The following is a 26592-nucleotide window of genomic DNA, read 5'->3' as shown; positions in this document are numbered from 1 at the left end:
CGCTGGATCGCGATCAATCCGTTTGGCGATGCTCAATCCACTGCACACTCGCACGAAGGAAAACAACACAGTGTATGGAGGGCAGAGGAGAGAGAAAGTCTCTTTCGTTGATATGAATCCAGGTGCGATTGACGGTCGCTGTTATATCGGGGCGTCGAGTGTTCACTCTAGCCTAGCCACCACCATATCCTACGACAACAGCAAGATGCGCGGGATGCCCTCACACGAGCGACGGCAGAACACGAAATTAAATGCAAGCTTGGCCGAACCGAAGCGCAGCAGAATTCCGACAGAGTGAGCAGGCAGATGCCATCGAGAACGAAGGCATAGCGACCAAACTACACCATCGCCCGTGGATGATATGTTGACGTTGTGAGATGGCGGCCCGGTTTTATGCAGTCAACGGGGATGCAATGGGACGGGTCACATCGCGGACATCCGCGATGCAGGTCACGATCATCGATCTAAAAAACGATGCGTCCCCTCACCGAATCCGTGCGCTGTTGGTTCCACAAGCCTATCGTTAGCAAACCGGTCAGGTTGTCCTTGCCATTTCTAGTGCTCTGCGGGGGAAGATCCGATTGCAGCGCCCTTGAGGGTAGGACAGTGGCTTGGATTCGAGAACGAGTGCTACTCCTATTGCAGACGTCACTCGCTCCAGCTACTGTTTTGTCGTTTAGTGTCCGCCAGAGTCTAATGGCATGCGCGGCAAGATTTAGCTAGCAATCAGCCTGCTTAATTCCTGGCAACCACCTGACCATGCTCCCTATGTAGGTGACAATCCTGCCGTCAGTTCTATCTCGCCTGAATCCAGCCCATCTGGCAGGTTCGACGTCTTGAAGAGCTGCAGCTAACCGCCCTCGTTGTTTGGAGACCGGATGTTTTCAGTCGTTTCGCAGTACGCACCGACCAGCTGGCGTTCCAAAAGGAGCCCAACTTATGGCGGGCTGAACAACTAGCGCTACGCGGATTTGAAAGCCCAGCGGCCGTCCTATCCACTTTCGCCGACGTGCATGTTTCGGCCACACTAAATATAAACTACGCTGCAATATCATAGCCTAGTGCCTTAGTTGCATTGCTGGCAGTAAGCCACTAAAACCCGCAGACCCGAAGGGCAAACGAACTTGGTCAGTGCCACAGTTCTACCGTCTGACTCGAATTGTGACGGGTTGGAAGTTGAAGATCAATCAAGTTCTGGGCCAAAGGTCACGTCTCTGCTGCGACATATGCAAGTTGCTCGTATAACAGTGGCTTTCAGCCGGTGGAGTCCTTCGGCTCCCTGCTTCGAGAATGGAGCCTGTAAGCTGCCATCATTTTCACACAAAACGAGGGTGGATGATCAAAACGCAACCAAGACTGGAAATGGTCGCTACGATCCTACGAGACATAGGGCAAGCATACGGCTTCCTATCCGCGCTGCCGTCATAGCTTTAACGCCTAGCTATGTGTTGGATCGCTTTTCAAATTTGGCTTGTGAGCACGAGTCACAAGTGGCTGATAACATCTCTAAGCTCCATCCAGCACATCAAGTGGGTCTGAGAAGCGCTGCAGTATTAAAAGTCCCATTATCCGGCGAAGGTCGGACTTTTCCAACGGTTTACGGTCTATTGACGACATCTAGTCAATTAGAACAAGTCGAGGATTGCTGATAGCCTTCTATGAAAGCTCCAACGAACTTGTGATCCATAGCAATTATTGCGAAAACATGAGGCTAACTCAGAGATGCTATGCACGCGCCCTTTAGCTCTTCTCCACAGACAGGTCTAGAAAGTAGCATTTAGAGCGTAACTGGATAAACGCTGAGCAATTCATAACAAATCCACAATGAAAATGTCCCCGAAGAAATAAGAAAAAATAAATATATCGGACATTTCAACCGAAAAGGATCACATGTAAACAATCCAAAATATCGAAAGCTTATTTACGCTATACTGCAATCGATCGAGCCTGCTTTATTATACTATATTCCTAACAGTTGATCAATTAACTAGCCAACCGCGGCCCATGGTACAACAAACCGTATATCACACGTCTTGCATAGCTCCCTCCATTCCGTACCATGGATTTTGCTTCATGGGGCCGACCAGATTTTGCTCGTCCGGCGCCCCCATTCTGTTCTTCACTAAAACCAACTAACTGGGAACTAGTGATCTGTGCCGCTGTCAAACCAGACTATGGAAGGTTGTAATCAAACCGAATTTTAGAATGAATAAACTAATAGGTATAGGGTTTACGGTTCCTGACTTTTTGTCGAAAAAAGGTTTGGGAAAGTTTGGTACGAATCTGGGGAAAAGCCGTGATTTTTGTCGCCTTAAGCTCTCTTCAATTAGTACTAACTCTTATAAGCCAGGAGAGAAGAAGTAGCAATGCTGTCATCCAAAGGAGCGAGTCTCAGTGTTCTGGCCGATTCTATATATAACAAGACAGAGGTAAATGAAACAAAATACGCTCCAAAAGCATACACGCCCCTAGATAATAAAAGAACAATAATACATTGGACTCAGTATAACACCGAGCTCATAATACTGCCCCCCCTCCCCCAAAAAAAGAAAATGACACCCATGTGAATGCATATAAATCACACCGTACAGCGAAAGACTCCATCAGTATCTTATCAAGAAACGAGAAAAAGAAGAAAAAATAACATCGCAAAACTTTCCCCACAGGAACCGATGCAAGGAGACAACGGACTTGCCAACTCCGAAAGTTTAAACTGTCCATGCCCCATCGATAACAATAGACACAATCCCTTGCGCTTTGCAGCCTTGCATCCTCACCAGCTAAGTTGATTGAAAGTTCAATAATGCCAGCATATTAATAAAACGGTTTTGTGGTATTTGTAGCCATTTCCTCACGTGTCGTGAACATTGTTGGGTTAATACGTGGGTGACTAGTCGTTAGTTAGAGAACGGGTTAAGGAAAATAGCCAACTGATTAACATAGTTATGCCAATTGCATGTCCTCATCAACTTCACCTTCGGCATCAACATCACTGTCATCGCCGTTGGTAGCAGGTGAGACGAATGTGTCCTCAGCACTTTTCTTGTCTTCATCGGCAAGGGTCCTTCGGGTGCGTCGAGGAGTAGAATTTCCGGACCTAGAAGCTGCAGAGTCGCCGTTCTCTTTGGCTGCGCCGTTGGAAGGTGAGTCAATACCATTTGGTTGCTTATTCTTTGTTTCTAGTGATGTAAAATCATCTGCCGCCTGGGGATCGGCTATAATAGCGGAGTCATCCCCGGGATCCTCTCCAGCAAATACACCTTCTTGGTCTTCAACATCGCCATTTACAACGCCGCGGGTGGACGGATTTTCGACCTCAAGGCCAAGTTCGGCGGCCAACCCGCTCCTCGCCCGCCGAGCCGAAGAACCCCCGACAGATGCAGGCGTCCCTATACCGTACAGTGACGTTGACGTACGTCGAGGTGTAGATCGCGCACTCCGTGACCCTGAATTGTAGGAAACTCTGTTGTAATTGGTTTTGCTACCCCAAGGTCGACCAGGGCGTCGTTTGAAAACAGGCCCTTGAACAGGAGGATGGATCTGAAATCGACTGGGTGGAATGCCAGCTGCAGGATTTGGTGAATTGGCTGCAGGGTTATGATCGCCATTGACCTTGTGAGGAGAGCTTTCAAGCGATAACCCGGTAGTTGAAGGAGGCCCAGCCGGTGCATACGGAAGCCCATCCGTAACCGGATTTGTGACACCATTAATTTTAGGGGAACGGTCACTTTCAACAGGTACTTCACTACTCTCCTCGTCCTCGTCCTCGCCTTCCTCTTCCTCTTCTGCATCTTCCCGTTGGGCTACCGTGTGCAATTGAGCACGGTCGTAATGAGATTGGTTGTTGCGTCCCATCACGTAGGGCGTCCACACAAGAGCAACAGGGTTGAGCTTCACATACCCTTTACTTTCCCAGTTTTGTATACATTCTTCAAAATATTGATAATTCAACCGCAATGCATAGGTTTTTGTAACTGGATCCCTGACTAGGGCGCGTAGTCCTTCTAGACCAGAAATGATATCGTCTGCTGTCATACCTGTCCGATCAGAAAGCTCGACTATACTGAGCGGCGTGTTCTGATTCCGCAGCTGATAACTCAAAATAAGTCGCCAATAGTTTCGATAAGAAACTAAACCCATATCAGAAAGTGGCTTTTCAGGAGATCCTGTCTTCTTCTCGACTCGCGTCAGGAGATACGAAAAATCAATAAGTAGATTTCCATATCCTTTCCGCTGATGAATCGGAAGAGTCAGGATACATGATACGTTGTTAGACGAGCTTGGTCTTTTTTCCTTGCTGAAATAACCCACGAAGTGACAACCTAGCTCATCGTGCTCTGTCATGACATAAAAGAGAAAAGGCTCAACGTCATAATAGAGCGTCTTTGAGCCCAGGAATAGCTTTGCGAGGAGACAGAGGTTTTGACAGTAGACAGGGTTCTTTCGTCCATCTACCTCGAAAATTGATATTGATCCGTCTCGATAGATTTCATCACCAGGCGGGTGTTTCGCGGGGCATTTCAATTTGTGACGCCACGCAACAAAATCCGAATTCATATACTTGAGACAAAATTCACAAATATAGAGCACCTTGTTGCGGCTGTACTCCTCCGGATATGGAGCTGCGTACCATGTCTCAATCTCGTAGCCACCAAAATTGATCCATTTGATTTTGCTTGGGGGACCTGAAACCTTCTGAGATGCACGATGGTTCACTTCCCCAACAGGGTCAGACTCCTTGACTTTCTTTTGCCAATCCTCTTCGGCTTTTCGTCGAGCAGATTCGAATTTGTCCCGATCAACTTGAGTTGGAAGAGTGCGACTAGTATCGGCATCAGCTTCTGACAGGATACCACCATAAGGCTTAGATTTCAGCTCGTCAACCTCGCGATCATGGAAAGAGTAGAAAGGCGTAGTGTAGGTTGGTATAATGGGAGCAAAGTGGGCCAGAGGTTCTTCCTCCACTGCAGCTTGTTTTGGCGGCTTTCGCCGCCTTGCCTTTAATGGACGCGGGCGTGAATTGAGGATTTTAGCCAGTTTCACAGAGTCGAGATGAAATGCGATAATACATTCGCCGTTGCTATGCTGAATAACGCGGCATAGCTCTTTGTCTTGCCTACGCCCTCTACGCGGCCGACTTCTTGACAAACCATCCGCATCCACAGAACCATCAGCGCTGTCGATTGCACTTTGAGATGGTGTACGTCGTAATCGCTTTCGCACACCAGGGGTATTTTCATCGGCTTCGGTGGATGAATTTTTTCTTTTTCGCAGTGAGCGTGATCCATCCATTGGATCATCATCAACGATCAGATTAGTAAAAATCGAGTGAGACGGAGGTCCCTGGCGTCCATTCGATGCTGCGAGTAGATCGCGTGCAATACTTTGAGCGGCTGCTCTACGCCGTGCTGCTGCTTGCTGTCCGGGGTCAGGCTCGAGTTTGTTCTGAACACAAGACACACAACGCCAATCTTGCGCTTCTGTTGAAGCAGTTAGAAGGGGTCCTTAATACGAAAGTGTTACTGACGCACCTTCGTTATCACTAAACGCATTTTGTTCTCGAGCGCACTGCCTGTGGGCTATCAAAGAAAACTATTAGCGATGACAGTTGAGAAAAGTGGATGCAATAGCAGCTTACAATGATCTCCACACACTGCACAAGTGAGATATTCTTCGAAGTCTTCCGACGGATCGTTATCTTCGTCTTGGCCGCAAAATCTTACTCCACATTAGCAAATATACAGGCAGGAATGAGTTGACCAAGTTCTTACATGCAGTTCCCAGAAGGCCCCTTTTCCCCTTCAAGATCGTCTCTCTCGTTACTCTCGGCATCCCAGCCATCTGCCTCGGCATCCGACTCATCACTGCTTACTCCTGAGGCCGAGTTCTTCTCAGAGCCATTTTCAAATGCAGCGTCCGGATCCGCGTCATCTGCATCGGAATTCGAGTCGGCATTCCCACGCCGGCGCAGTCTAGGTACCTTTATAACCCCGTCCTCTTCGCTAGCATCCGATAGCTCATCCTCGTTCGCCTCCACTGACTCTTCATAGCTTTTACTATCTTCTATAGGTGACTCTTCCGACGCATCGATATCCTCAGCCTGCTCATCTGCATCGGCTTGCTGAACAGCATTTTGTAGTTGTTTGTCCATCTGATACAAGTCGGTATCCTCCTCCCCTTCGGCATCTTGATCACTATCGACTAAAGGAGATTGCGGGTCCATTTTCAGCTCATCTTGGGTGGCCAGCATGGTTGCGGCCATGCTGTGCGTAGGTTTTCGCCAGTCGCCAAATTGAGCGGAACTTCTTCGCCTCTCAGAGTCTTGTGTACTATCGGAATATGGCCGCAATTCCCCAATGGTGAGGTCGTCAGTTGAGTGTGGCGGAGTGCGACATTGGATTGCGACAAATCCGAAACTCGTAATGCGATCGCCAGAGCTCACCTCAAACTGTCGACAGAGTTGGCTTCTGACTGGCGCAAACAATGAAAAGATATTGATTCACAGCTCTGTGGCGCTCTTTCGCGCAAGTGAAAGATGTCAATTCCGGCACGCCAAATCCAGTCGAAAGGGCGATCAAAGGGAAACATACAAGCTGGATGCAATAACACGTCCTCGAACGCGTAAAGTCGAAGACAGACAATATACACGGGTTTGTTCGCGCTTTTCTCCTGCAAGCATACCCCAAATCCGTCTTCTGGCGGTTGACGATGTCGCGGATGGTTGCTGACTGATCATGCCAAGACATTTCGAGTCCCGTCAAGCCGCTATTCCACTTCGGGTCCCTGGGCGGCTTCCGTTGTGACTTGCACCGTGGATCTCTCGCTGCTCGCTCCAAGTGACTTCAGTCGACTACTGCGCCTGACTGAACAGTGCTCTGCGACCTTTTGGATCAATTACCCTGCCTACTGCTCAACCGTCATTATGGGTGTGCCATTCGAGGCTCTGCTTCCCTATGGGATCATCGTCGGCGTAAGCTATACCTTCCCAGCAATTGCGATGCGACCAACTCAAAGAACAACCTAGATGTACGCCGTCACCGGAGTCGGCCTCAGTGTTACGAAGTATTTTGTCAACGATCACAAGAAAGCAAGGTGGAATAGAGATGCTTGGGATAAAGTAGGTCCCATATTTGAGTTGATGTCAACGAAACCTTGAGCTAACAGTTCCTTTAGCAAAGTACGTCTCCACCTGAAACTGAAGCCGATTTACCGATCCAATGAATTTTGAATCTCAATACTGATGGGAGATTACAGTGATGGAAAGAGATCTACGAATAACTGGAAGTTGGAGGGGTCAATCCACGAACCCAGAGGCCCCTGCTGGCTTCGAAGTTAGCAACCCATGGAGAGTAAGAGCACAGATATCAATTGATAATGCAACATGCATTTGGTACTGACTGGGATATTACAGCTTGAGAAGAGGACCTTCTAATCGAGGACAAATACTGGTTAACACGGTGATGTTTGGCGACATGATATTCAATTTTTATATGAGCCGTGATTCCTTTCTTTAAATAGATCATTTTGTACAGTACTGCTGGGAGAAAACAGACTGGCGACCAAATTACAAGTTTTCTCTTGGGTTTTTGACTTTTGCCATCTAATCCCTCTAATTCTTCCATTAAATTAATGATTAGACCATGGCTAAGAGGCGTTGTCACGCTCTCAGCGTGGATTCCCAGGCAATGACCGTCTACTAATACCTAACCGCAATCCTGATTAGAGCTCTTTCAATCATTATTCAACCTCTTTGCGGAACAGGGAATTTCTCAATGCACATCATCAATAGATCATTTCCCATAGGGTATTTTAGCGACTATCAAAGAATTGACATTGCATATATCCACTCTAGTGAAAATATCATAAGGCGGCAAACTGATACCACTTATTTCTAGCATTGATGCATCTCATCTCTTGTGTTCAATGATGGTGCGGCTATTTCAATGTTCCGTACTAGTCTCTCTATATGTGCTGTCAACTGGACTGTAGATTAACTAGTCTTAGCCAACGATAAATCTCGTGGATTGGCATTACGTGTGGACAATCCGCTAAACTCATCAATATCGCCTTTACTTTCTCTGGCTATATTCACTCAAGATTAGTGGCAGCATCGTCGCATAGTAAACCCGAGTCATTTAACCCCGCATCTTCGGCTTGATACGGGTCAGCATCCATCTCACATACAAAGTTCAAGACTTCGGTTGGGAAGAATAATTTGAGAGTAAAATGCTTTTTAGATTCCGGGAGAATCATAACATGGGCATTCCTTTGGGTCGGTAAGATTGATTACCATGAACAAGGGGAACTTACCCCAAATCCAATTCGTAATAGAGTAAGTAGCCCCAATCGCAATTAAAGCTGCCCTTCGGTTGGTTTCAACTTTCCCGGACCATAGCCGACGGCAAACCAACCGATTTCATTCCATACTTGCGAAGTAGTAATAGCAATGCTTCTTATGTTGCACTAGAAATACCGTCTTCTGGAGTTTGTCGATAATAAAATTATTCCTACCTAGTTCTCGTCAGATGGTGGCATTGACTGCAATCTTGCCAAAGGCTTGTCATCAAGCAACTTCTACACTTTATCGCTGCAACCGATCCATACCGTTGATCAGCAATTGCATATCCCACAAACAAAGAATTGTTCAGGCTACAAGACAATCCTTTCCGGTGCGTGCCATGTCTTCTGTAGGAACCTTCGAGCAAAAGCTCAAAGCACTAGAGGAGCTATCTGCATGTGATGTATGTCTCGTCTATTCAAGTGTTCTAATTTCCTGCTTAACAAGTACTAGATCTCAGATGCATTATTGAAATTGCAAAATGTACCTCCGGGTGGGCAGCCAAGAGCCGGCCAACTTGCCGATATCAGTGCGTACAAGGTACTTCGTATCTGAAGAACCAAACTAACCAGAATCCAGGCCCCATTTCTCCTTACATTGGCCGCCAGGCTGGCAAACAAAAAATTATTGCTCCAGCCGTGACCTTCCAATTCATTCCCAAAGGCGACCCTTCTCCAAGCGTAGAGAATCCAGAAGCTAATGGATTCCCGCCTGGAAAGCACTGGGTTGACTGGAATGAACGGGGAACTGTTGCGGTCCTGAATCAGCCGCCCGGCCAGTACTGTGCCGTCCTCGGAGGAATTATGGCCGCAAGAATGTCGTATTTGGGTGTCAAGTGTGTTGTTGTGAATGGAAGAGTAAGAGATCTAGCAGAGCTAAGTGCTTCTGGGTTACACGTAAGTATATCAGTCATGGTGATTTCTACCTGGTCTATGATTGACCACACTTGACTCTAGGTGTGGTCGAAAGCAACAACAACCGTAGGTACCGGAGCAGAAGCGAAAGCGGGTCTACGAAATGTCCCGATTGACTTCAATGGGGTTACCGTTAAGACCGTAAGTGTTGCTCTTTGGATAGTGTCCGCAGTTCCTGTGCATCGAGCTTACTAAACCTTCACAGGGTGATATCGTTTTCTGCGACCCACTAGAGGGAGTTGTCGTCATCCCACAAGAACTTCTTGATGATGTCCTAGAGCTTTGCCCAAAGCTTATAGATCAAGATGAGAAGGTCAAGGCGGACGTTGAAAATGGGTTGTCAGTCTTCGAAGCCATGCAGAAACACCGTAACATATAATCTAGCGTCGAATGTACAGTGGAGTATCAGCTGAAAAGAGCTCCTGTATTGGTATCTTTCACAATAAATAGAAACAGAGCAGAGCTAGCATGAATAATGAAAGTCGTTTAAATACTTGTTATGTATCTGCGTCGCGGGTAGGAGAAATACCCCGTGACGCGAATCACGTGATGAAGTTGACAGCTTCTCTGGAATGGGGCCGCCTATTCACTGCAACCTTTCTAGCACTCTCGTCCAAGACAGCGAGGATTCTTTCTTGGTGGAGGGGCCGACTCAAACGGCACTCATCTTCAAAGGAAGCTCTTACTATTGTTTAAATACGTCGCTCCCTTTCTTATTTGTTTGTTTTCTCGGGACTACGCTTATTCTTCAACCACGAGTTCTCTTCACATTAAACACCTGCTTTTTAGCAGTGGAATCTCTTTTTCAACATGGCTCCGAAGGACACATTTTTCCGCTCGGCGGACATGAGCTTGACTCAGCTCTATATTGCAAATGAAATCGGCCGGGAAGTCGTGAGCGCCTTGGGTGAGGTTGGAGAGGTGCAATTCCGAGATGTACGTATCCCGTACCTGTGATGCATGCAACACAAACAGTTATATAATCATCAACGAAATCTGACTCGAGCGTGTACGGTTTAGCTTAACCCCGACACGAATGCGTTTCAACGAACTTTCACCAAAGAAATTCGCCGCCTTGACAACGTCGAGAGACAGCTACGTACGTTTTCGTAACAAATACCCGGTCATTTGTACACCAGATCAAAATGACTAATTAATGCAACACTGTAGGATATTTCTCGGCGCAAATGGAAAAGGCAAACATTGCCATGCGTTCATCATCCGAATTCGCCAATATTTTGGCCGCGCCATCCGCTGCCGAAATTGACGAGTTAGCGGAACGCAGCGAAAGCTTGGAACAGCGTGTTGTATCGTTGAACGATAGCTACGAGACGTTGAAGAAGAGAGAAGTTGAACTCACAGAATGGCGCTGGGTTCTGAGAGAAACTGGTGCTTTCTTTGACCGCGTATGTAGCTTCTTGTTTGGTTTTACCAGATTATAGATTCTAATACGAGGTTCCTATCTAGGCTCACGGTCATACCGAGGAAATTCGACCATCAGTCGACGGCGAAGGCGATGAGGCTCCACTCTTGCAGGACGTTGAACACCAGATCTCTCGTGGCCAGAATGGTGATACCCAAGGTCAGCAATCTTTCTCTGTGATGAACATTGGCTTTGTCGCTGGCGTCATTCCGAGAGATCGTATTGGCTCTTTCGAACGCATTCTGTGGCGTACATTGCGAGGAAATCTTTACATGAATCAATCCGAAATCCCAGAACCGATTATCGACCCGACAACTAACGAGGAAGTCCACAAGAATGTATTCGTTATCTTCGCCCATGGAAAGGAGATCATCTCAAAGATTCGAAAGATTTCTGAATCTCTCAGCGCCAACCTCTACAATGTTGATGAGAACAGTGAACTAAGGCGGGATCAAATTCACGAAGTCAATACTCGTCTTGGTGACATTGAAAGTGTTTTGAGGAACACAAAAAACACTTTGGACGCTGAATTGACTCAGATCGCCCGTTCCCTCGCTGCTTGGATGATTATTGTTAAGAAAGAAAAAGCCGTTTATCATACGCTGAATAAATTTTCGTACGACCAAGCGAGAAAGACTCTGATTGCCGAAGCATGGTGCCCAACTAATTCCCTCGCATTGATCAAATCGACACTGCAGGACGTCAATGATCGTGCTGGGCTGTCAGTTCCCACTATTGTTAATCAGATCAAAACAAACAAAACGCCTCCCAGCTATGTCAAGACCAACAAGTTTACTGAGGCGTTCCAAACCATCATTAACGCTTACGGTATTACTAAGTATGGCGAAGTCAACCCTGGTCTACCTACAATTATTACCTTCCCATTTCTTTTTGCTGTCATGTTCGGTGACTTTGGCCATGGTCTTCTCATGACGTTGACGGCCGTTGCGATGATCACCTTTGAAAAGAAACTGCTTCAAACAAAGCTAGATGAGCTTACCTACATGGCATTCTACGGTCGATACATTATGTTGCTGATGGGAATTTTCTCGATATATACTGGCCTGATCTACAACGATGTCTTCTCATTGTCGTTCGATATTTTCCCCAGTCAATGGGAATGGCCCCACGACATTGAGAGTGGAAAGGCTGTAGTAGCATCACTTAAGCCCGGCTATCGTTATACATTTGGGTTGGATTGGAACTGGCACGAAGCAGAGAACGCGCTTCTTTTCAGCAACAGCTACAAGATGAAGTTGAGTATTCTCTTGGGATGGGCCCACGTAAGTGAAATTTTCATTTGTCTATCTTACTCTTGAAATAACTAACTGACATTATCAAGATGACATACTCTCTCTGCATGCAATACATCAATGCACGTCATTTTAAATCTAAGGTTGACATTTTCGGAAATTTTATTCCGGGTATGATCTTCTTCCAATCTATTTTTGGGTATCTCGTTATCACGATTGTCTACAAGTGGTCCGTAGATTGGAATGCTCGTGGAGTCTCGCCACCGGGTCTCCTCAACATGCTCATCTTTATGTTTCTTAGTCCTGGAAGTGTAAGTCCCGAAGACCAGCTCTACCCAGGACAGGGCAAAGTACAAGTTATCTTGTTACTTTTGGCGGTGATTCAAGTGCCTATTATGTTATTTCTTAAGCCATTTTGGCTTCGTTCCGAACACAACCGGGCAAGAGCTCTAGGGTATCGAGGACTCGGTGAGCAATCCCATGTCAGCGCATTGGATGATGACGGAGACTTGAACGGACGCCCATATAATGGGCGTGACAGTCTAGCAAGTGATGGCGAGGGTGTTGCGATGATAGCGCAAGATCTTGATGAGGGAGAGCATGAGGAATTTGAGTTCTCAGATGAGATGATTCACCAAGTCATTCATACAATTGGTAAGCATGTCAGATGACTGTCTCATTGTGTCTGTATTAACATTCTTTGTCTTTAGAATTTTGTCTTAACTGTATCTCACATACTGCCTCTTACCTTCGTCTCTGGGCCTTGTCTCTTGCTCACCAACAGCTTTCAATTGTGCTTTGGAATATGACTCTTGGGGGTGCTTTCACTACTGAGGGCACTGTTATGCGTGTCATCATGATTGTCGCCACTTTTTACCTCTGGTTTTTCTGTACTGTGGCCATCCTCTGTGTCATGGAAGGAACGAGTGCCATGTTGCATTCGCTGCGTTTGCACTGGGTTGAAGCTATGAGCAAACATTTTATTGGTGACGGCATTCCCTTCCAGCCTTTCAGCTTCAAGACTCTCCTTGAAGAAGATCCTGTCGACTGAGGGTCTCTTGGCTTTCTCTATTATCTCCCGTTGTTATAATACTGTCTTATAGCTTTAGAAATAAATATATATGTCGCGATCAGTATCTCATCGGAGATGTGTTGATGGTCTAGTTTTCAATGTTTGCATATATAATAGTGTCAATGTTGTTGATATCGCATATCAATTGATGCCGTGGGTGTCTCTTAGTAGAACGACTGGCCTAAACATTTAGCACATTCTACTGCTTCTATATATATACAACAAACATCTTGCTCCATGTTTCAATAATGGTGGCTGCATATACCCTTATCCTTCGTCCAATCGGCTTCCCTGATTAGGCGAATTGATCTCCGAAAGGGGGATAGCCTATGTTCCTTGCAGCAGCCCTACTTCAGCTGAGGGCCGAAATGGTTGGTGGGAACTTCACTCGCTGATCACTTCTAACTAGGCTACATTGATGCATCGGCTGATTAATATTTAACATCTATGTAACCCGATGTCGAGTGCGAGACCTCGTGTCTTCGAGTTGTTCATGGTCATCTATTTCGGATACGATGCCCAACACTGGCCGACCTAGCCGGGATTGCCATGAATGTCGACAGCGTCGAATTAAGGTATGATACGATCATGCAGATTCATCGCAAATTTCAATTTATTAATTTATACCGGATGCCTGGATAGTGTGATCTTGTACGTCCTGGCTGTGGTCAGTGCATACGAAAGGGACTACGATGTTCTGGTTATCGCGACGAAACATCTAGCCTCTTCCAGATAGCGACGGTATCATCATACCAGTCAAATCATAATAAAGGTCCTCGCAGAAAACGAAATACAGCAGGCAACCCGTACCCCTTGCCGAAGGTTTGTCGGTCTCGTTCGGAGACAGTAAACACAGAGGACAGAACGGTTTCTATTCCATGGTGCAAGCCCCTATCAGAACCATGGGAGGACCATGTTATGCCGTTGGCAAAGGACAATTTTGACTTCTCATCCACGTTCTCCGACCTACTTAAACTGGCTGAAGAAGATTCGGCGCTGTACAAGGCAGCTTATGCCTTTGGGTGTGCGTATTTAGAAAATATTTCCCAGTCTCATACAGCTACTTCCTATCGAGTGAAGGCATACGGAACAGCAATTGCTTCCATGAACTTGGCACTTCATGACCCTCGACAATATCAAAATGACAGCATCCTGTTAGGTGTGTTGTTTTTGGGTCTGTACGAGGTTTGTTTCTAGGCTCTCATAGCTTGAGTGACGCTAACATCCATCCTACTACAGCTGCTCCTAAGTACACAGGATAGCGCTAATGCGTTTTCCAAATGGGATATTCATAATCAGGGACTCATAGAACTGATCCGTCAGCGTGGCCGGGATCAATTTCGAAGACAGGATGGACGGAATTTGTTCTTCACCGTATATAACACAATGGTGAGTTAACAAACTGAATACCCACGTCATGTTCTTCTAGAATTTAGTTTGAATAACTGGTTCATAGCACAACCGAGTACTTACCCCTGACCCAAGGTACTTTGATGAAGCAATCATGTGGTTCAACGAAATACATAAATACTGCGAAGCGGCTGAGTACCCTGTTCTTCGAGCATACATTTTCACCTATCATTGCACTCGAATATGCACTGATATCCAGGAACTTTTAAATACCGGCGATCCTGATACGTTGCTACTAAATTCGGAAACCATCTTACAAGACGCAGAGAACGTGGAAAACATTCTATACCCATTGACACACGATAGCCCCGTCGCAAAATTCACCATAGACCCGCCTTTAGCACCGCGTAATTCTTATATAGGCACCTCTGTGCTGCGAAGTAACTATAGATTACGGCTCTCACATCATGTTCTAGAGTTTGTGAAGCAAGCCTCCGAAGCACCGAGCTGTACGTCTCAGCAGCGAGTTCTGTTTTCTGCGATTCAAAATCGCTGTCTGGACGAGATCCGGGTGTTGAGAAAGAAGATATCACGCTTCTTGGATTTAATTTCGCATCACCGCTTGCGTGCTTTTGCGACGATGGGATCGAGTATCTTTCTTCATAAGCCTAATGTTATGCAACGAACGCAAACGAATTCGAAAGGTACCATTGTATCGGCCGAGAGACAATCAAGAATTAATATTCCTTTATGCTAGCACCCTCAATAAACTTTTAAGGATTTTCACCAGAAAATCTCGGTTATTTAGGGATCAACGTCGGTTTATTAAGTTATGTAGTACAATGTCAATATATTCGGGTCATCACATAAATAGTATAAAATAGTATAGACATCCAACCAGAATAAAGCTCCTTGCTCCCGCTCAATTTCGAATTATATGCACTTATATCCTTCTTTTATTTCTTATTTCGAGTGATGTTTGTTGTACACGTCGATAGCCTTTTGTACCTCGTCTTTGGAGCCAAGGAACACGCCGCTGCGGTCGTGAATATGTTCAGGAACAACAGACAAAAGTCGCTCAGCGCGGGAGTTGACAGCCAAGCCACCTGCATTTTCAAAGATCATAGCCATGGGTGCGCACTCGTAGAGGATACGTAGCTTTCCCTTGGGGCTCTTCTTGTCCGCCGGATATGCGAAGATACCTCCATAGAGAAGAGTGCGATAAGCATCAGCAACCATGCTACCAATGTAACGAGCACTGTACGGTTTACCACCCTCCTCTGGGAATTTCAGAGAGTGAAAGTAGTCATTGACCCAGTCATCCCAGTAGACGCTGTTACCCTCGTTGACCGAGTAGATGGCACGTTTCGGCGGGAGCTGCATATTAGGGTGGGTCAAGATAAATTCACCGAGAGAGTTTTCCATGGTGAAGCCGTTGACAGATCCTCCACGCATAGTGATGACAAGCTGAGCAGAGGCACCATACATAGTAAAGCCAGAAGCAACGAGCTCGGTACCGGAGCGTAAGATATCCTTAGCCGAGACGGTTTTGTTTGGACCCAGGACTTCGTCGGGTAGTTGAAAGATACCGAAAATCGTGCCGACAGAAACACCAGCGTCCAAGTTAGACGAGCCATCAATGGGATCGCATACAACTGCGTATCGTGCATTTGGGTGTTCGTCGAAAATAATAGCTTGGTCCTCTTCTTCGGATACCAGAAGACGGACTCTGCCAGATCCTTTCATGGCTGAAATGAACACATCATTTCCGATCACGTCTAGTTTCTTCTGGTCGTCTCCGGTCGTGTTCGAAGACCCGGCTAGGCCTGTGAGGTTGATCAGGGTCGCACGACGGATATAGTAAGCAATCGACTTGAAAGCAAACTGCAGAGAGTGGCACAGCAACCTTCAAGGTGTAACGTTAGTTTCGTTGAGTGTGGTAGTAGGATGTTTGACTTTGGAGAACGAAGGGTATTAGGAGACCTACGTGAAATCACCAGTGGCTTCGGGGTGCTTGGTCTGCTCTTCAGTCAAGAATCTCGTCAAAGTGATAATGTCGGTGTTAATGTTCTCCTGTCCCACGGCGGGGGGATTGATCGCAGCCGCCATTGTGATCTCGGATGTTGTGATAGTAACTGATACGGATCGAATGATGAAAATGAATCTGCGGGAGCAGTTGAGATAAAAGGGTGCGGTTTAATAGGCGGTTAACCTCGGTTCAGCGGAGACGCAAGGGTGGAATGGTGGTAGGAGAGTCGGAATTGGAGAATGCGGAGTAGCTGTAGACGCGAAGGATGAGCTCGGATGCCTGGATTAGATCTGCTAGAGGATGGATATTGTGTCAGGTTGTAAAACTTGGACCATTTTCCAAAAGGCCCTCAAGAGGAATGGGTATTTATAACACAGAGAGAGAGCGAGACGGATATACAGGCAGGTCGTCGTCGGGTGTGGGGAGCAACAACGTCAGTGCGACTCACAATGGAGGTACATCAAAACGAGGTACCTATGGCAGCTATTTTAGCATCACGAGGTACATGGTAGCCAGGTCACGCAGCTCGAAGCAATGGGTTTCGTCACTGTGCCCGCATTCACTGCCGCAGACCCGCCATTCCCCGCGCTAGACCGCATCGAGCGGCCACCTGGACACGCTCCGGCTTATTATCTTACATTATCTTATATTATCTCGTCCTGCGCCGGCCTTCTCCGCGCCTGTGGCCCTTTACTATGGAGCATATCGATACTATCTAATTTCCATCCCTCGGTCGACTTACCCCGAGGCGAAACAAGATGGGATCTTCGGTGCTTCTGGACTGAGTGATATTCTCCCACCAATCAACAAAGTTATAGGGTTTGCCTTAACAGTATCTGCCATCTGGATCTTGATTAGAATACTGATTATTCGGCTTGATGGTCGAGCTTGGATCCCCTTTGCTTGAGATTAGAAATCATACGGTAAATCACGTGAGCGGCCGCAGGGAAGACTGCAAACAATGTAAACAGGTCATGTGATACAACACTGCCCCTTCAGGCTAGGCCCAAATATTAGCCGACTAAAAAAAACGCTACTTAAGAAAAAAAAACAAGAATAGCTCAGTCCTGCCTTCCATCTCTGCGACGTGAAGCTTCCTAGCTGACGAGCCTCGATTTTATTCACAAATCTTCAAAGACTGTCTCGGCATTTTATAGCCGTCGGCTGCTAACTATGTATACAGCCAAATTGCAGCTGCAAAGCTTGGGAACATGGTGAGTTGGATTTTTTTCACGCTCTTTTTCACTACATGATGATTTGTTACAACCGCAAACTAGAGTCTTTGACCTTATGGAATGAAACTCGAATTGACACGTCAGTCTGACTTTACTCTCCTACCACTGTCATCTCCATCAGTCCTGTGTGAGGGAACGCTATGGCTAACATTTTGGCTGTGCAGAGTTTTTGGTTAATGCTCCACCTCTAATGTCCCAGTGCTACAAGTATAATTCTTGTAAAGCGACAGCTGGTGAGACTTTTCTCCCCTATTGTTGTCTTCCTCCCCCCCCTCCAAGATGATGATCATTTTTACAATATACGCTGGAAATTACCGGCCGAGTCCCTCGGGCTTTGACGATATTATTAGGCTTAGACTGATCTTGTTATTATTTATCACTTCCAAACTTGTTGATATGTTTTCATGACAATTGACTAACTCGATCGAAGATAGACAGTTGTCGTCAGACACCGCCAAATATGTGAGTGCCGACCTTTCGATTTGTTCCTTGCCTCGATGATGAAGCGGCACTGGGCTCCGACGGCTGTAAAAGCAGTCCGGTCTTGATGGACACGCCTTTTTGTGGCAGGCCTAGAAAACCTCGCCCACTGAGATGCATCTCTACCTGGAATCAATGTTTCACTTGTGGCACTCGTGATCTCTAACAATACCTCGAAGGCATAAGCATCAGTAGTTAGATTCTGGTTGAATAACCACCACGAACGGTAAGATCTTTTTCCTCTCTCTTTATTGTCATTATTATATGATGATTCCTTAGATGACGAGTCTTATTCGAGTTATCGATGCAGACAACATCCTTAAATTACCATTCATGCTTTACTGAAATTTCACATTCCTTTACATTCCTGCCGGTTTTTCATAGGCTCCGCTGATTGATATCAATAGACGCGCTTAAATAACCTAGCTTCGTTGGTGCCGATAACCTTCGTTGATCGACAGTTCGTAATGTATGTTAGTCCACCGTGACAGTTTCTCTCACTTCCAATGATGACACGACATAACACAAAGACAAGCATATGTCCAAGCTGGTGCAAGCCAGTTAAGACGAGAATTGTCCGGACTGAGAACGACCTGACATTAATGGATCATGAGTCGAGTATTGTGCAAATACACTGACTATCGCGTCACCAGGTGTACTAGTAATGAACCAATACTGTGATTGTGTAGATCTGAGTAAGTTCTCTTCCATATTCGATGCCCTTTGCATGCCTTTTTGTTTCCATGATGATTTACTATTTTTATCACGACGGTCAACATAAAATTATTTACATTGATGACCACTGCCTGTGACAGGGCACTATCTGACACTTTCTTATCCTTTGCAACTTGTGTCACGCTTACAAATGGATTGAAACAGAAGCTAATTGTATTCAAGGTATGCTCATTGCAAGAATAACGAAAATGATATACCAATCTCGCCGCGGCGCAGTAGAGGACTTAGTAATTCGCATAGCAAATTGAGTTGTTTAGCTGTAATCATCGCTCTTATTTAAAACCATTTTGCAACGCTAAATACGTAGTGTCACACACCCTACCTGCTGATGCCGGCATCTGATAGTCACGACTCACTCCATGTAGCTATGCTGAACGTGCTTGGGCCTTTGGGGTTGTACTGCTTGCCAAACGGCCCCAAGGTGTGGATAACGGCTGTCAATAATATGTTCTTGTGAGGATTAGTCGGTTTCAAAGTGTAGGATTTTCATGCTTTACAACATTTCAATAAGATATCTCAACGCCACAATCTCGAATTGAATGATAACTACTCCGTAAACCCGCCAGAAATTAGCTGCACATGTTGGCTGGTTATTTCACGCCGCCCAACGGGTACCTCGCTGACCTCCAGGTGACTGTCCCAGGATATGGGAAACGGCACTGTAGCTTGTCGCATAAATAGATACTCACCCAGTTGCATGCATTGGCTTTGGCGAATTATTGCGCACGCCAGGCCGTGTTGCAGGGTCACGGTGTTTAGTGACTCTCCTCAGCGGCTGATCGCTCATGCTGATTCGGCCTCAGAGACGCTTGGGGAGGCAAAGAAGAGGGGTAGCGCAGTAGCGCATTGTGACGAGACCAGGGCTAGCTGCAGCTCTTGTCTGGCCATAGCTGCTGATTATTCCTGAATCAGATAATCGTCCTCTCTGGCTTGCTGCTGCTCCAATCAGGCTGCTCGTCCCAGCTACAACTCTGGTATGATTCTCGCCCTCCCCAATCGGCAGCGAATAGAACACCCTAGATGAGGCTATTTATATACAACTGGGCCTTCGCGCTTTGTGCTACTAGTCTACTACTACTTTGGTCCTGACGAACTATGTCCGATGCACCTTCTTCCTGCCAATTAAGCTCGATTAGGCGTGGTTAGTGGTGTCCACGCTGGGCAAGACGGGCTAATGACAGACAAAGATTTGCCTGTTGCAAAGAATAGAAACAGCCTCATCTAATCTCGGCCAACTTTTCTCATCCCTTCACCGATTTTCGACCTATACTCTGCCAACAAAGGAAAAATGGTTAGAAGGCCACGGCCTTTGTTCAGAGACTGACTCGCTTGCAACACCCCTGTTAACCCAGTCGTGATGGCGCGCTTGAACCTTTGAACGAAACACGCCTTCTACTGGATCGTGGCGTTTCACCTGGTGTGCCCCCAACATGAATGGGTAGGATGATTTCGTTTATATCCCCTACATCCTTTCGCCGCGTCTCTCGTTTCTTCCTGGTCCGGGGTCGCGCTCGAGAGTACTAGTGGACGCTAGGTACTTTCAGTGTACTAACAGAAGACAGCTGGAGCAACACAAGCAGCCCTAATATTGCTGCTGCCCATTCACCACCCGCCGGTTCGTCTCCTACGAGTCGTCGAAGCAATGCCATTCAACCTCCGGCATTGACCACGAGCCTGGGCAGCGCGCCGTATCAGAGTCTCAGTGCTGGTGCTAGGATTGGGTATACCCCGTCTCCAGCGACTTCTCTCTCGAGTCCATTCTCGCAAGGTCAATCGCCCTACCTACCTTCCCCAGCTAGCGCCCTTCCAGGAGCTTCTCCGATGGCTTCGAGAATACCGTCTTCATCGTATAGTGCGCCTTATAACCCTCAAGAATGGGCCCCTCTGAGTGGAGGTGGTTCACCTCAGATAGCGCATATGGCGCACCCTCAGCGGAGTAATGTAGTTCGAGTTGTGCAGCCTCCGCCGCGCTCTTCAGGTTTGTAAAGCCATATATCTCTGTTGATTTCCGACGAAAACCTGCCATATACTCATCGTGTGTTTATAGACACTCAACTGTCCCCTCCTCCACCTTATACGCCTCGTCACCAAGCAACATCACCATCTGAACCTCCGTCTCTGGCGGCTGTATCTCCACGACCGGGGCGATCTAACGATATCACAGGGCAGCCTCAAGATGGCCATTCGTTGGGATATCGCAACCAAAGTTCCCACTCTCGACCAGTGTCGATGATTTCCTTGAACGATGGTAGCACAAACTGGCAGTCCGCATATCTTAATCACCCTCCACCACCTCCTCCAGGGGGATCTAGATCGTCATCCAGGGCAAACATAGACCATCATCAAGGTGGTGGTTTCGATTCGGGGCTTGGTATATCGCGACCTGGGTCAACTGCGTCACAATACCCTGTCGCTTCTCAGCAGCAGTCTCCATACGGCTACGCTGAGAATCACCAACGATACGATATACCTCAACAGGCTCCTTCATCTAAAAGAGCGGCCTCTACTGGCGCATTGCAAAGCAACAGTTCATCACGAGCGTCGAGTACATCCCATAGTCGGTCTCCGCCGAGAACAAGCTGGGAACCGGGAATGCCATTGCCCCCTCCTCCTCCTGGGCCGCCCCCGTTGAGATCTCAAAGTGCTAGCGGCTCTTCAGATGCATCATCTAGGCGTGTTATTCAACCTTCCCGTCAGCGCGGTCCTCCAGTCCTAGGCACGGCTCTTGACCGAGTTCCACCAACACCCGCCGATTGGGTTGATGAAGCGATTCCGAAGAGGAAATTGAATGACAATCAATCGTTGCACGTGAACACCGAGATATCTTCTCCATCGCTCAGGCAAAATATAGATTCTGGTGAATCTTCTTCTTCGCACAGGCCTGGAAGTGGAGGCCTGTTTCGTAGTCTTGCCGTGAGGGATAGTAGCGCGAAAGGAATTCGCGAGCGTCGCATAGAGAGCAGACACAAAAGGCACAACTTTTCCGAGGATTTGACGTCTATTTCTAACAACAACATCTACAAGGCTTGGGAAGATGGCTCGGACCAAGTAACACCATCAAACCTCGTTCTTGCTGGTGTCGAAAAGTCCGATGCTGCGGCAAGCAATCGTCGCCAAGGGGCTTCAAAGCCTCTTTCCAGTGCTCGGAGTGCACAATCCGACGATTTCCCGTCTAGTAGTCGATCTAGGACTTCTTCTGGGCTATTTTCTGATCGTTCTTCGTTTTCTACGCCCAAGCCAGATTCGATATTTTCCCGTCAGGAAATTACTCCCACCCCTCCTTTTTCACCGGATTTTGAGTCACCATTTCCCAAAGAGCAGCATGACGCATCATCTAAGACTTTACCGACGCCTCCCTTGAGCTCTTCTAAAGAAGCAAAGCCACCTTCACGCCTAGGTGTAAAGATAGAGGACAGGCCAATCTCTCATATACTCCACCTACCAAATGATATAGTCTCTGTTCCCGCCCCTCTTCTGCCACGACGTAATTCAACGCACCAAACCCCATCTCTCGACTCAATTATTCACCAACGTATCGATCCATTAGATGGAGCTTCTCAAAGATACCAGGCTATGCTCGAGAAAGAATTATCAGCAACAAATGAAGCAGAGGCATTGAAAGTATTCACCGACTTCATCCTCTCCGAATCCCGCATTCGACGCCAAATATATTCGCAGACTTTTAGCGACGGCAACGTGGATATCGAAATTGAGGAAGTACGGCGCAAATTGTTTGTGCCGGAACCTCCACAAGCGAAGCCAACTGGGATGAAGTTGGATACTTCCTTCAAACAGACTTCACCCTCTAGAGCAGAAAGCAGTGGCTCTGTAGGTGTATCCTCCAGACCTGAATCAGCATGGTGGAGCAACTACCAACCTTGCCTTTCTCCTATTGCTAGCATAAGCATTGAGAATGATGAAATGAGCTCTAGGGGTCGACCACCTAGCCGCTGGTGGGAGTCCAAGACTGGATCTAGCAGTGAAGGGGCTGAGCGCCGAGCCCAAAGGTCTAAAAGGGAATCAAAATATATGGGAGTTCCGCGTGAATTGCGTGAAGCCATGCAGATGGGATACAACGAGACACTGCGCGAATCGGAGGAAGAACAACAATCCGGAGGAAATCAAAAACCCCTGCAAATGGCCTACGGACCGGATGAGTACCCTCCTGAAAAGGTCGGGTGGCATGAGCCTGATTCTCAACCCTCAACCCAGTCTCAGCCCTTCACACCACGAGGCCTGAATAAAATGGATATTTCACGTTTGGTTACTCTTCCACCACCATATCCAAGGCATCATCCTGCTGTCAACAACAGCCACCCCGACTTGGTCGTCTATCGGACCACTGTTCGTTCTATCAGCGATCTTTCCGAAATCAAGGCAACTAGGCAGCGCCACAAGGCTCAAACAGAAAAGCTACGGCAGGAGCATGACGAGAAAATACAAGAGAATCGACGGCAATTTAGAGCGAACATTCAACAGCAGATACAGCAAGGTGGCATCTCGTATGCCGAGGCTGCGGAAGCGGAAGCCGCTCTAGAAGTTGACGAGAAACGCATGGAGAAAGATTTGTTGCAAAATCAATTTGATACTTATCAAGGCACGGTGATGACGCCAATGCATGCCATCCTTAGTGACCGCGTGAAGAAAGCCACTGAATGTATTGTCGAACTGGGTGGAAAACTCAGTGCAGCCACGCAGCATGAAAATCCAAATCAAACTCAAGAAGAAGGCGACGAAAAGCCTGAACTACTAGAGCAGCTCACTCAATTGAAGTGGCTCTTCGAAGCTCGAGAGCATCTTTATCACGAAATTTACGAATTGCATGGCGAAAGCAATGAAAACTATCGCGCTGTCGTCACGTTGCCGTACAAGCAAAGCAAGAATGAAGAGAAAACGCGAGAGACAGACGCGTTCTTTGTGAAGGACGCTTTCGATCGGCGCGTCCAGTACGAAACAGAGGCTCTGTCTAGACTTGAATCTTTTATGGACGTTATTGAAGAAAACGTCAAGCGCGGTGTTGAGACACATTTATCTGCTTTCTGGGACATCGCCCCGTCTCTGATGACATTAGTGCAGCAAGTGCCTGAGGTTCTTTCGGAGTTCCAAGTTCAAATCCCTGCACCTGAGTACGACGAAAACCCCAGCTATTACCAGTTTCCCATGCAGTATCTCTATTCTCTGCTCTCACATGCAGAGAAATCGACCTATCAATTCATCGAGTCTCAGATCAATCTACTTTGCCTGCTCCATGAGGTGAAATCAGGGTTAATGAGGACGAATTGCAAATTAATGGAGGCACAGCGTGTTCGTCGCGGAGAGCCCGAGGAGTTTATTGGACGTGAGATACAGAAACTGCAGGCGCGCGAAGAGCGTGAATTGACCGTAGATCTGAAAGAGAGGGTCTCCACGGTTGAAGGCCAGTGGACGGAGGCCCTTGGAAGCCAGATACAAGCTCTTCGAGAGCGCGTGAAGGACCATCTTCTGGCCACTGGCGGGTGGGAAGATATAGAGCAGCTGGAGTAGGTCGACCCTGCTTATGAAGTTTTATGGTCTCGGTTTTTTGAATTTGAGATACCCACTGTCGTTATCTTATGAGATGAATAAAGTAATGATTGTCGTTCAGTTCGGTTCATATCTGATGATTAATATGATCCTTTGGAAGTATTAAGCAAGGTGATGACTGTAAAACAAGAGAGGACGTTGTATTCAAGAGACGACGTTGAAATTAGGATCTGTAGATTCGTAAAAGGAAACAGGATGGAAATCCCCAAACAGGACTAGGGCGAGAATGACACTCTCACGTGACCTAACACAGGCATCCTTCTAGAGCTTTCCTTTTGGCCTCTCAGCAATAATCTTTTTCGGTCCTGGCAGGGAAGAAGACATCTTCCCCCAAACCCTGCTGCCATCCGCTACTCCTGGTTCACTTTTGGCTTATGTGTCAACTAACACCTGAGTCCATCAAGCAGAATACGCCGATTTCTTTCTACGACAGTAAGCAAACCCAAAATTTCCTTGTCTTTGCTCCCTTTTCTTCACACACAGGCGGGGGTGCGACGTTGAATATTCTTCTCCCCGTTTACCTCCCCTCCTACTTTGTGACCTGCACTCTTCTTCACAAAGTCACCTATACCCTTGCAACATGATGAGATACATAGCTGGCACCAGTCCTAGAAAGACTTGTACTCTGTTTGCTGCGGACTTTGCTCGCAGAGGGTCGCATTGGTCGGCCTAAAGCTCTGATTTGCATTTTGCTTCTATTTAGCTTTCAAGAAAACCTATGCACTCGCAGTCGGTGACACTCTTCAATTGCTAACCTTTGTTATGATAGGGCCTTCTACTGAAAAATTTTATCCTCGGCCGAATCCCAGAACTTCGCTGCTCTGCTCGGTTCGGTAAATAGACACTGTCTTTAACTGTTCATAATAATTTTATTCTCAATTCAGGCCTCGTATTGAAACACGAGCGGTTACTTTCATTCTACCACAATGGCTCTTCACAACCCAAATAATTGGCATTGGGTGAATAAGGACGTTTCGGCTTGGACCAAGAACTATTTGCAGGAAACCCTCTCCAGGATTTCAGTCGAGAGCGATGGCGTTTCGGCTAAGATCGAGAAGGTGTTGAGTATGGACGGCGACGTAGATGTCAGCCAGCGTAAAGGCAAGGTTATTACTCTCTATGATGTCAAGTTGCAATTAGAATACGAAGGTCGAAGACCCCCAGCTATAATCAAGTAAAAAGTAGCCGCTAACCGGACTTGTAGGCAAGACTAAGGATGATGAAACCGTCACTGGTACGATCAATATTCCCGAAGTCGCCCATGATACCGAAGAAGATGAGTTCGTCGTATGTTTTCTCCCCGGCCTCTCTCAAGGCATGTAAGATGTGTGAGAACTACTACTAAACGTTTTACGACCCAGTTTGATATCGAAGCTTACTCAGACTCTGCTTCAAAGCAACCAGTGAAAGATATTGTCCGGTCTAAGCTTGTTCCACAATTACGGGTAGCGCTGAGCAAACTCAGCAAGACTTTAATTGAGGAGCACGGCAAAGATATCCAACATGCTCCAGGATCAAACCCATCCAGTGGCTTTGCAACACCTACCATGCACACCCAGAAAAGTACCACCCCACCGGTGACTTCAAAGACTTCGACAGCTACGACTGGAAAGCTCTCTGTGAATACTACAACCGTTACTGCTTCCGATGAATTCCGGACTACCGCTGAAGAAATGTACACTACATTCACCGACCCCCAGCGCATTGCTGCCTTCACTCGGGGCCCTCCTCGTCAATTCGATGGCGCTAAAGTTGGAGGCAAATTCTCCATCTTCGATGGCAATGTGACTGGCGAATTCGTCAAACTAGACCCCCCAAGTCCCTCGTGCAAAAATGGCGTTTGGCTCAGTGGCCAGAGGGTCACTATAGTACCCAGGAAATATTCTTTGATCAGAATGATGTTGACCGTGTGACTGTAATGCGAGTCACCTGGACTGGAGTTCCTATCGGGCAGGAAGAGGTTGTCCAACGCAACTGGGAAGGATATTATGTTCGCAGCATCAAGCAGACCTTCGGGTACAGTCCCCCACCATCTTTTGGCAACCCAGTTCCCCGAAATCCTCACCCCTCTCTCCCTTCTCCTTCTCATCATCAGTCATATTTTTGGACATTTGTGCTGATGTTTGTCTTCGTCTTTTTCCTTGCTGTAGGTTTGGCACGATACTCTGAGATCCTACCCAATCTCTTATAGGACACCATCA

General features: G+C 47.0%; 8 protein-coding genes across 8 annotated transcripts; 6 read left to right on the top strand and 2 right to left on the bottom strand.

Annotated features, from left to right (window-relative positions):
• Positions 1–2943: 2943 nt before the first annotated feature.
• BGW36DRAFT_296582 (uncharacterized protein) lies at positions 2944–6262 on the bottom strand (the record flags this gene model as incomplete). The annotated part of the gene is made up of 4 exons (XM_046211285.1): positions 2944–5480; positions 5532–5579; positions 5639–5718; positions 5772–6262. 4 exons carry the CDS (start codon positions 6260–6262, stop codon positions 2944–2946), a joined length of 3156 nt encoding a protein of 1051 aa, XP_046072332.1.
• A 320-nt stretch (positions 6263–6582) lies between these two features.
• BGW36DRAFT_379110 (uncharacterized protein) lies at positions 6583–7837 on the top strand. Its single transcript, XM_046216181.1, has 5 exons — positions 6583–6650; positions 6743–6970; positions 7025–7117; positions 7248–7349; positions 7412–7837. Exons 2-5 carry the CDS (start codon positions 6923–6925, stop codon positions 7430–7432), a joined length of 264 nt encoding a protein of 87 aa, XP_046072331.1. The 5' UTR covers positions 6583–6650; positions 6743–6922; the 3' UTR covers positions 7433–7837.
• Positions 7838–7868: 31 nt separating this feature from the next.
• On the top strand, positions 7869–9733 carry BGW36DRAFT_379103 (DlpA domain protein). The gene is made up of 6 exons (XM_046216180.1): positions 7869–8332; positions 8516–8741; positions 8792–8867; positions 8918–9234; positions 9295–9393; positions 9458–9733. Exons 1-6 carry the CDS (start codon positions 8292–8294, stop codon positions 9629–9631), a joined length of 933 nt encoding a protein of 310 aa, XP_046072330.1. The 5' UTR covers positions 7869–8291; the 3' UTR covers positions 9632–9733.
• Positions 9734–9856: 123 nt separating this feature from the next.
• BGW36DRAFT_379102 (putative vacuolar ATPase 98 kDa subunit) lies at positions 9857–13105 on the top strand. The gene is made up of 6 exons (XM_046216179.1): positions 9857–10188; positions 10273–10351; positions 10423–10658; positions 10720–11958; positions 12018–12582; positions 12639–13105. The coding sequence occupies exons 1-6, from the start codon at positions 10063–10065 to the stop codon at positions 12977–12979; spliced, it is 2586 nt and encodes an 861-aa protein (XP_046072329.1). The 5' UTR covers positions 9857–10062; the 3' UTR covers positions 12980–13105.
• A 410-nt stretch (positions 13106–13515) lies between these two features.
• BGW36DRAFT_295113 (uncharacterized protein) lies at positions 13516–15107 on the top strand (the record flags this gene model as incomplete). The annotated part of the gene is made up of 4 exons (XM_046211151.1): positions 13516–13575; positions 13643–14185; positions 14258–14389; positions 14457–15107. The coding sequence occupies 4 exons, from the start codon at positions 13516–13518 to the stop codon at positions 15105–15107; spliced, it is 1386 nt and encodes a 461-aa protein (XP_046072328.1).
• Positions 15108–15313: 206 nt separating this feature from the next.
• BGW36DRAFT_341713 (putative fructose-1,6-bisphosphatase Fbp1) lies at positions 15314–16894 on the bottom strand (the record flags this gene model as incomplete). Its single annotated transcript, XM_046213101.1, has 2 exons — positions 16338–16894; positions 15314–16256 (listed from the first exon to the last, which is right to left on the bottom strand). Exons 1-2 carry the CDS (start codon positions 16457–16459, stop codon positions 15314–15316), a joined length of 1065 nt encoding a protein of 354 aa, XP_046072327.1. The 5' UTR covers positions 16460–16894.
• Positions 16895–20259: 3365 nt separating this feature from the next.
• BGW36DRAFT_359409 (uncharacterized protein) lies at positions 20260–24352 on the top strand (the record flags this gene model as incomplete). Its single annotated transcript, XM_046214070.1, has 3 exons — positions 20260–20267; positions 20374–20807; positions 20877–24352. 3 exons carry the CDS (start codon positions 20260–20262, stop codon positions 24350–24352), a joined length of 3918 nt encoding a protein of 1305 aa, XP_046072326.1.
• A 965-nt stretch (positions 24353–25317) lies between these two features.
• Positions 25318–26582, top strand: BGW36DRAFT_397290 (Aha1 domain family; the record flags this gene model as incomplete). Its single annotated transcript, XM_046218275.1, has 4 exons — positions 25318–25540; positions 25596–25678; positions 25753–26190; positions 26211–26582. 4 exons carry the CDS (start codon positions 25318–25320, stop codon positions 26580–26582), a joined length of 1116 nt encoding a protein of 371 aa, XP_046072325.1.
• Between the last annotated feature and the right edge of the window lie 10 nt (positions 26583–26592).

This window comes from Talaromyces proteolyticus (genome assembly GCF_021365285.1).
Source record: "Talaromyces proteolyticus strain PMI_201 chromosome Unknown BGW36scaffold_6, whole genome shotgun sequence".
NCBI classification, from domain to species: Eukaryota; Fungi; Ascomycota; class Eurotiomycetes; order Eurotiales; family Trichocomaceae; genus Talaromyces; species Talaromyces proteolyticus.
The sequence above is the reverse complement of the archived record's forward strand: the minus strand, read 5'-3'. Positions and strand labels throughout refer to the sequence as shown.

What these genes read in the sequence shown, in the direction of transcription:
- BGW36DRAFT_379103 (XM_046216180.1), top strand. Translation starts at nt 8,292, where the DNA reads ATGAACAAGGGGAACTTACCCCAAATCCAATTCGTAATAGA. An exon ending in CGGCCAACTTGCCGATATCA is followed by an intron (nt 8,868 to 8,917) that starts GTGCGTACAAGG and finishes ACCAGAATCCAG; the next exon opens with GCCCCATTTCTCCTTACATT. An exon ending in ATGGGGTTACCGTTAAGACC is followed by an intron (nt 9,394 to 9,457) that starts GTAAGTGTTGCT and finishes AAACCTTCACAG; the next exon opens with GGTGATATCGTTTTCTGCGA.
- BGW36DRAFT_379110 (XM_046216181.1), top strand. Translation starts at nt 6,923, where the DNA reads ATGGGTGTGCCATTCGAGGCTCTGCTTCCCTATGGGATCATCGTCGGC. An exon ending in CCTATGGGATCATCGTCGGC is followed by an intron (nt 6,971 to 7,024) that starts GTAAGCTATACC and finishes AGAACAACCTAG; the next exon opens with ATGTACGCCGTCACCGGAGT. An exon ending in ATAGAGATGCTTGGGATAAA is followed by an intron (nt 7,118 to 7,247) that starts GTAGGTCCCATA and finishes TACTGATGGGAG; the next exon opens with ATTACAGTGATGGAAAGAGA.
- BGW36DRAFT_379102 (XM_046216179.1), top strand. Translation starts at nt 10,063, where the DNA reads ATGGCTCCGAAGGACACATTTTTCCGCTCGGCGGACATGAGCTTGACT. An exon ending in GAGAGGTGCAATTCCGAGAT is followed by an intron (nt 10,189 to 10,272) that starts GTACGTATCCCG and finishes TGTACGGTTTAG; the next exon opens with CTTAACCCCGACACGAATGC. An exon ending in CTGGTGCTTTCTTTGACCGC is followed by an intron (nt 10,659 to 10,719) that starts GTATGTAGCTTC and finishes GTTCCTATCTAG; the next exon opens with GCTCACGGTCATACCGAGGA.